The following is an 8420-nucleotide window of genomic DNA, read 5'->3' on the forward strand; positions in this document are numbered from 1 at the left end:
CGCATAGATATCACATACATCATCTATAGAACGTTTGATTTTACCTTTTTTGTGATGGCACAATAGTGACATTTATGTAACATTCAAGTGCTATCACAATGTATTATTATATTATTGTTACTTATATATATATATATATATATATATATGTATACAATAATAATATATTATTATTATACTTGTAGGACTCTATAGGTGCATTTAAGTCATAGGTAAATAAATAAGACAGATATTATTGATATTTTGAAAATCTTATAATATTGTTAATAAAAATAAATAAGTGTATAAAATATAATATATCGTAATATTACAATTTACAATAGATTAGGTAGATACATAATTACACTTAACATAAATTCTTGATAATATAAACTTGAATTTAATATTATATTTGATTATATTATAATGTATCCTAAACATATAGGCTTATGCATAACTTTTAAATATATTTATTCAGTGTGTAATAAATTAATAGCTACTGCTTGATTTTTTGCTGTATGAAAAAATAAGCATTTATATTTCAATTCTGATAAATCAATTAAGCAATTTAATTTTTTTACATCCGTATTCACAAAATAATTTCCAATGACATCTGATGACAAAGGACTAGTGAAAATAGGAGAAATATTTTCATATTGATTGACTTCAAGAAGAATTTTTCCATTACTATTTTGCATAATTTTTTCAACAGATACAATAACATTCTTGTTAGACAAAAAAAAGTATTTATCACGCAGTTTAGTGGAGCTAACTTTAAATTTTTTAAGTATAACATTCTCATATAATGTTATAGTAATATCTTTATGTGTATAAAAATCATACGGTATTTCTTTTTTAAGTATAGGATATTTTATATTATGTACATCTGAATAAAATGTTTGCTCAATGACTCTATTATATACATCTTGCAGGGGAAATTTTGCACTGTGGATGGTTTTTTTAATTATTTGCAAATAATTTTCAAATTTAAATGCACTAAATTGGTCTAGCGGACCGTGTATTTTTACAAAATTAGATATATGTATTAATCCATGAACGTTATATGTTACATATTCCTCTCCATATAAATTAGGATAATCTTGAACAAATTGTTTTAATAAATTATTGGCCTGGTCATTTAAGGAAAAACAAGTTTCATTAGAGATTAATATTTTAATTGCACTATGTAAAAGTAAAAAATGTTGATAGAGAGAAGATTTTATCCGACCTTTTAATAGAATATGACCAGTATATAATAAAAACGTGCGATACTCAGTTGCCTTCCAATATTCAAGTTCATCTATCGATCGAGTCAAACGATTAAATTCAGAGGGTAAATGTGGGTGTAAATTTACTAGTTCATTTGAAATTTGTTGTTCACAATCTTTATTTAAAAATCGAACAGGCTTTTGACCATTTTTCCAGAATTGTAAAAGCCTTTTCATAATCCCTAAACAAACATTATGCATATATTCTAAAACTACCACTGAAGTAATGTTAATGGGTAATTCTTCAAATGGGCAAAGACCTTTATGATAATGTTCATCACTCTTAAGACGAAAAGACTCATTGGTTCTTAATGGTGCATTTATACCCAAAAAACATATTCTCCTATTAATATAAGTTCCCTCTTCAATGCAAGAATTACAACTATGATAAGCGTTGAATTGCTTTACATTTAATAAAAATGCTTTGGCAGGGGCATCACATATTATTTGGCCAATAGAAAACAAAAACTTTTTCCCATTGATATGGATCCCATTTGAAAAGAGTGATTTCATTTCTGATATAAAAGGATTAAAAAAAGAAAATACTGAGCCAGGTTTTGAACTTTTGCCATGAAAAATTCCTACTGGTAAGACTATTTTAGCTAATATAGGTATGTTTATAAAAGAAATCAAAATTGGCCAAAAACTAGACTTGGAACTATTAGTAATTGATAAACCATCAACATTTACACTCAACAAAAGTGTATCCAAATGTATTAGACTATCAAAATATAATTGTAAAACTGGTTTAATCATAAACTCTACTCCAATATGTATATATGACCCATTTGCAATTTGATTAATTTCATGAGATTTGGACTTAGGGGTTTTTAATAATGTTCTGACATCTTTTGGAACATCTAACCCTTCAGATCTTAATATTTCAAGTAATTCATTGACACAGTTATGAGAAATTTTATACTTAATAATCAATTGACATAATTTTTTATTGAAACTAGAACAATTCTCAAATGGTGTACTACTAATTTTAAATAATTGATTTACAATATTATCAACACCACAAGGAATATTCACATCGTTAAAATTATTACCAAAATTGATTTCGGTTGATACCAAACCCAAGCCTTCAATAGTATTTACATGTTCATCTGACGGTAGTACATTTTCACTGTCTACAGATTCTTTTGTAGGTACTAAACATTCAGATGCAAATATTGTAGACTGATTATCAACAACTTTTTCTTTATTAATACTGGTAGTGGTAGTGTAACGATTGAAATGTCTTCTTGACATCAAATGTAATGGTTTTGCTTTTTTAAACTGAAATTAATAAAAATATACACAGATAAAGTTTTAAGGTTCTCTTGTTTCATTAATATAATAATATACTACATTTAAAAAACATTAACTTCAGCTATTTATATAATAATATAATCTAACCATTAAAATGTGCTTGTCTATCAGCTAAGTAAAAGTATTTAGCATTATTATTTCATACTATTATCTAGTTGTAGATGCATTCTAATTTCTAAAAGATGATATATATATTTTTTTAATATGCTACACCAATTATTTTCCCTACAAGTCATGCGACTGCATCAAGGTTTATAAACCACACATAAATAAGCCTAAATTCTTAACAGACAAGAAGGTGATCTTGCTACCACTCCTGTCCATTTCTAAAGTCTACATTTTATGAAATAATAATGAAATAGTATATTTTGTATACATACAAGGATAATACTATGGTATTTTATAATCTTTTGTCTTCACGGGCTAAACGTTGACTCCCGTGTCTAAACCAATCTTTGATGATATTTTCAAAACTGCTATCATCCATTTTAAAATGTTCATAAGCTATTTCTAAAAAATAGTATGTGTTATTACAATTATGTATACCAAAAGGTCCTACTAAGCAAAATTAAATTAAAAATCATATAAGAAAAAATTACCTTTAACAAGCATTATAAGTGCCAGATTATCAAGTCTGAAATTATTTTTAAATCCAGACCAAGAACATTCCGATGCTAACTGGTTACTGAATAATCGACCAAGTACTCTCTTTATAAAATTTTTAATACTTGTACCGCCAATTGAAGATATCAAATTTTTCTTAAACAAAATAAATTACATAGGTATTAGCAGTTTCTTACAAAGAGATAGGAGGTACTATTCAATATAAAATGTATATTATCTTACCATTTTAGTTTTATAATCTTCACTCTTAATGTTTTCTTCTATTTCTTTTAAACTATTAATATCTTTCATTGGAAAATTATTCAAAAAATCAGAGTCTATTGGAATACGTGCACTGTTTGAACTATAGTTCAAACGTTCTAAAATAAGATCCAACTTTTTGTCTAATCTATTTAGGTATATATTTGTAGCATTACAAAATTCACTACAAGTGGGTAAGTGGGGTGTAGTAGGTATTAATACATCTATGTATAAAAAAAAATAATAATAATAACAATTAATCAGGTAAAATAAATTTAAAGCAATTTTATGAAATATGCATAATATTACTTTGACTCGCAGCAGTGTCATTATCAAAATTATCGCCGATCAGCTGCAGTGTAGATGTACTTATATCTATCAAAATAAATAAATAATAATAACAATTAATCAGGTAAAACAAATTTAAAGCAATTTTATGAAATATGCATAATATTACTTTGACTCGCAGCAATGTCATTTTCAAAATTATCGCCAATCAGCTGCAGTGTAGATATACTTATATCTATCAAAATAAATAAATAATAATAACAATTAATCAGGTAAAACAAATTTAAAGCAATTTTATGAAATATGCATAATATTACTTTGACTCGCAGCAGTGTCATTTTCAAAATTATCACCAATCAACTGCATTGTAGATGGTGTTATATCTATCAAAAAAAAAAAAAATGATTTATCGATTAAATGAATTTTAGGTATACATTTTAAAAAATATGCATGAAATAACCTTGAATGGTAGCAGTGGTATTGTCAAAATGATTTTCACTTAGCAACGAAGTACCTGGTTGTACAGTTACACAAAATAATAATAATAATTGATTAAAACAGTTAAATTATAATACTACTTGCACACAAATAAATTATAAATAAACATATGTCTTATATTTTTATTTTCTTACAATTTAATGAAGATTCAACAGCACCACATAATGCTTTATAATCAGCTAAAATAAAAATAAACAAAAATTTATGCTATCCTGATTTTAGTTACTTTTAGGTGAAAAATCATATAATTATGTTGTATTTATACCGTTAATACTAATTACTATTTACCAAATCTATAAATATTATCTTACTCGATATAATGTTATTATAATTACTACAAGACATAATAGAATTTGATGTTTCACCATTAACAGAAACTGAATTTTTATAAACACCCATAGGAACAAATTCTTCTTGGCTTGAGTTGCTACCTAAAAACACATGATAAAACTATATGAAACGAAATGTCAAGTTTAAAATAAGTATATAAGTTTTAACTTTATATTTATATTGTCACTACAAAATAAATATGTGTTTTTATGATTCTCACATAGAAAAGTAATATTTAAATATTTAAAGAATTGATTTAATACTTGAAAAAAATATTCTTAAAAAATTAGAATTTCCATAAAAAAAATGATATTTGTATACATAATAGGTTTATGGTATTAAATATAATATGTAGAAAAAATTTTTTTCTTATTTTAGTTGAATTGATATATTTTTATTAGATAGTTTAACTAGTTATAAAATTATTACACTCACTGTCATTATTAAAATCCAACGATTGAGTATTTTTTTTATTATCAACCTTTAACCTTTTCCCTCGCCTCAAAATGTCTTCATCGTTTTCTGATTCAGACATATATATTTGGATTTCTTTTGCTGCGGCAGTTTCATAGGAATCTATAGAGGATACAACAATATAGATATAATAAAATATATGTACCAATCAGCCCCATAATATACTACAAATTTTACTTTTATAAAATAATTTAAGACTTACCAAATGTTCCTATTATTCTAACTGGGTATTTTTTCCATTTTTCGGATGTTTTACCACCCTTCATTAGCATCATTGTCGTTACTCTGTGTGGGGGCCATTTACAAAAATAACTAGTGACACCGTTTAATACTGTATTAACTAGCCATTCATTTGGAATTACAGAATATTTATGCTCTTCTTTAAAATATCCAATGACCCACTAAACAATAATAAAGCTATATATTATATATTTATTATTTTTATTGATATTTTTAGCTGACAGACATTTCACATTTAACCAAAGAGTAAACATCAAAGATCATTTTATCATAATAACAACATAATATAATATACAACTTTGTGAAAACAACGGTTTCAGTATTTCACCTAAGTGAACGCGATTTAAAGAATGCAAAGTATATATTATTTGTAACCAACATAATTTAATTATTATTTACCTGTTTTTTTGTTCCGTCCATATTTTTTGTTCTTCTTAAAATTGTTTATATACTAAAATAGTAAAATAGTGTAAAATTAAGCAATAAAACAACACGAACGCGCATACATTTACAACCGTCAACTGACAGAAAATTATGGACAAGGATAACCAACAAATTTGGTTTATCACATAATCGTTATTATTACAGTTTTTATCAACTATATTTGGGTTATTTTTCTATTTTTAGAAATAATATATTATTATTGATATTATTACTATTATTATATTAATAAATTTGTTGTCAACATTGAGATGACCATGCGAGCTATATGTGTCGTCCCAAAAGACACTCGATGCTTATTGGGTGAATAAATATTCTATTGTGTATGGTTAATTCGATAAGCTTTTCAAAACATCGCATAGTAGTTAATATTACAACCTCACATAGTCAATTAAAATGGGCCTACTTATGGAAGTTCGTACGGTAACCTAATATTAGTTTAATCTATGTGATGAAAAATGGATGTCAGAATGTGATGTCTAATTTGAGATCTAAATTGAACATCTCAGAGATGTTGATGTCACGCAATTGCACACAGGGAATACATAAGTTGATTTATTTATTTGTTCTGTTTAATAAAACACAGTAGAAATAATATCATAACCAATGAACAGTAAAGGAAATATTAATTTTATTAGTATCATATATGTATTTTATGAATTGTATGAATATTTTTTGTTTATTTATTGTTATCGCCACTATAATATTACTAGTCTACTATCGTACCGAAAAGAAAACAAATTATTGGAATCTTAGCTTACGGTGTTATTTTTTTATTTTAATTTTATTGGTATTAAAAGTAAGTTGTTCTTAGCCGCGACTTTCTACAAATACGGATATTTACAATTATGCATTTTTAACTATTCAAACATGATAATAATTAATAAGTTGTTATTAAAATAAGTCTATTTTAAAATTTAAAATAACAGGGGTGAACTAGTGGTGAAGCGATTTTGAATAAAATCCCATTTTTCTGAAGAAAACTCAACGAATTAAGAGAAATAGTATTTCCTAAAAAAAAACTTTTTACGAGAATTAAAAAGCAAAACGTGTGACCAATTTTACTTTTCTTTGAAAAATGGCGAAACGCCATGGAAACAATTTACGTCACTGATAGATGGTAAAAAAATGTAATACTTATTACACGTATAATAGACATATAAGTACGTCGCATTTTACGTACTTGTGGGTGGAACTATTATTCCTATAATGAGCCAAACAGCATAATAATTACTAAGAATTACCGATGCTAACATAATTTTCTGTTTAATATGTTTCAAATATTATAAATGCATTCATGTACTGTATATTACTATACTAAGTATAACTGTAGCCCGTAGGTACAAGTTTAAAAAAATCATAATCATGTAGGTAAACCTGTAACATTGTTCGTGGCGTAATTGTGTATAGTTAACATTGTACTTAACGAATACCATACGTTTTTTTTTTTGTTTTTGAGATATTGACATTTCATATAGTAAAACTGTAAACGTCGTTATCGCTTATCGTAGTTTTTATTACGTTATGAACCATTGAACTCATTGAAGTAAACGCATTTCTTAATTTCAACGTCACTATTTCAAATTCTGGACGAATAGTGAATGTATTGGTTTTAAAATTATGTGTTTTTTACAATTTTTATTTTTTGTACCTTTAAGACTAATTATTGTAGGATAAATGTATCGATCATCTTCAAATTCTAATAGAAAAACTTGAAAGAGTAATACAAAGTTCTTTAAAACATTTATTTTTATAAATTTTAAAAAATATAGTCGAGCGAGAAACTATATTAATTCTTATAAGAACATGTGCTAACTTATCTATAAGTTTATAACAGTAATGACTAAACCTAACTAGTAATGTTAAATTAAATAATTAGAATAAAATGTATTTGATTTGTTGTTTTTTTTTTTAAACAAAAAATTGAAAATTAAACCAATAAACTTACCAAATTAGTAATATAGAAAAATAAATTACTTATAGCGAAATAAATATAAATATAATAAATTAAAAATACTTAGAAATATTATTATAGGCTGACTGTAAGATTGCCTCCGCTTTTTTTCTTCATCCTATTTTGACCTTAACAACAAAAATGTTCCATCGAGTTTCGACTTTTGGAACAAAAATGTAGATGAACATAATTTATTTATTATTTTTTTATTATTTACATAATAATTTTTTAATATACATGCTGTAGCGTTTCGATTTATGCTCAATATATTATAATATAATAACTACTTGAATTAATGAGAACATTACACTTTTTGAAGTGAGCGTGAGTCGTTATACTAACCTACGTTATGCCTTTTAAGAACGTCGAGTGAAAGGCACGCAGTACACGTATCGTGTTGTTTTAACGGCGGTGGTGCATATTATACAGCACTTACACAAAATAGGAGTACATTAAAATAATAATTGTTGTTATAGAGTTATAACGACTACGATATTAAAAATCCCGTGTTAACCGATAAATCAAATACTATATGTGGTTTTCCGTAATTGTGAATTATAATATAGAGAGTGATGAACGCAACACAAATGAAATATATAACACAAACCAGAATATTTATCTATAAAAAAATAATTATCTGAAATACTAGATCCGATATAACTTATCAGAGAAAACTCAGCAGAAAATCTAATATTATTTATACTCGTGCTCAAGTCCCGCGCGTTTATGGTCCGGCATAACATCATTTTCATTATACCTGTCACGTCGAT

The 8420-nt window shown here is 25.8% G+C and overlaps 2 protein-coding genes across 4 annotated transcripts; both read right to left on the reverse strand.

Annotated features, from left to right (window-relative positions):
- Positions 1-449: 449 nt before the first annotated feature.
- LOC132918955 (uncharacterized) lies at positions 450-3071 on the reverse strand. Its single transcript, XM_060980312.1, has 2 exons — positions 2942-3071; positions 450-2528 (listed from the first exon to the last, which is right to left on the reverse strand). The coding sequence occupies exon 2, from the start codon at positions 2499-2501 to the stop codon at positions 450-452; it is 2052 nt and encodes a 683-aa protein (XP_060836295.1). The 5' UTR covers positions 2502-2528; positions 2942-3071.
- LOC132923029 (uncharacterized) lies at positions 2942-6237 on the reverse strand. Of its 3 annotated transcripts, XM_060986821.1 has the most exons (11): positions 5655-6237; positions 5218-5416; positions 4977-5117; positions 4346-4642; positions 4174-4227; positions 4031-4096; positions 3883-3948; positions 3735-3800; positions 3408-3649; positions 3161-3320; positions 2942-3071 (listed from the first exon to the last, which is right to left on the reverse strand). In XM_060986821.1, exons 6-11 carry the CDS (start codon positions 4077-4079, stop codon positions 2962-2964), a joined length of 693 nt encoding a protein of 230 aa, XP_060842804.1. In that variant the 5' UTR covers positions 4080-4096; positions 4174-4227; positions 4346-4642; positions 4977-5117; positions 5218-5416; positions 5655-6237; the 3' UTR covers positions 2942-2961. The 3 variants fall into 3 exon arrangements, with proteins under 3 accessions (XP_060842804.1, XP_060842806.1, XP_060842805.1); XM_060986823.1 differs by lacking the exon at positions 5655-6237 and having other exon boundaries at positions 4031-4227; positions 5218-5582; XM_060986822.1 differs by lacking the exon at positions 5655-6237 and having other exon boundaries at positions 4977-5582.
- Between the last annotated feature and the right edge of the window lie 2183 nt (positions 6238-8420).

Source organism: Rhopalosiphum padi, chromosome 2 (genome assembly GCF_020882245.1).
Source record: "Rhopalosiphum padi isolate XX-2018 chromosome 2, ASM2088224v1, whole genome shotgun sequence".
Classification (NCBI taxonomy): domain Eukaryota; kingdom Metazoa; phylum Arthropoda; class Insecta; order Hemiptera; family Aphididae; genus Rhopalosiphum; species Rhopalosiphum padi.

Bases quoted from the DNA above. Each gene is read 5' to 3' on its own strand.
- LOC132918955 (XM_060980312.1), bottom strand. From the start codon at position 2,501: ATGTCAAGAAGACATTTCAATCGTTACACTACCACTACCAGTATTAAT.
- LOC132923029 (XM_060986821.1), bottom strand. From the start codon at position 4,079: ATGCAGTTGATTGGTGATAATTTTGAAAATGACACTGCTGCGAGTCAA. The intron at 3,801-3,882 runs GTAATATTATGC...TTATTTTGATAG, and splicing joins TGACATTGCTGCGAGTCAAA to ATATAAGTACATCTACACTG. The intron at 3,321-3,407 runs GTAAGATAATAT...ATTTTGTTTAAG, and splicing joins AAGATTATAAAACTAAAATG to AAAAATTTGATATCTTCAAT.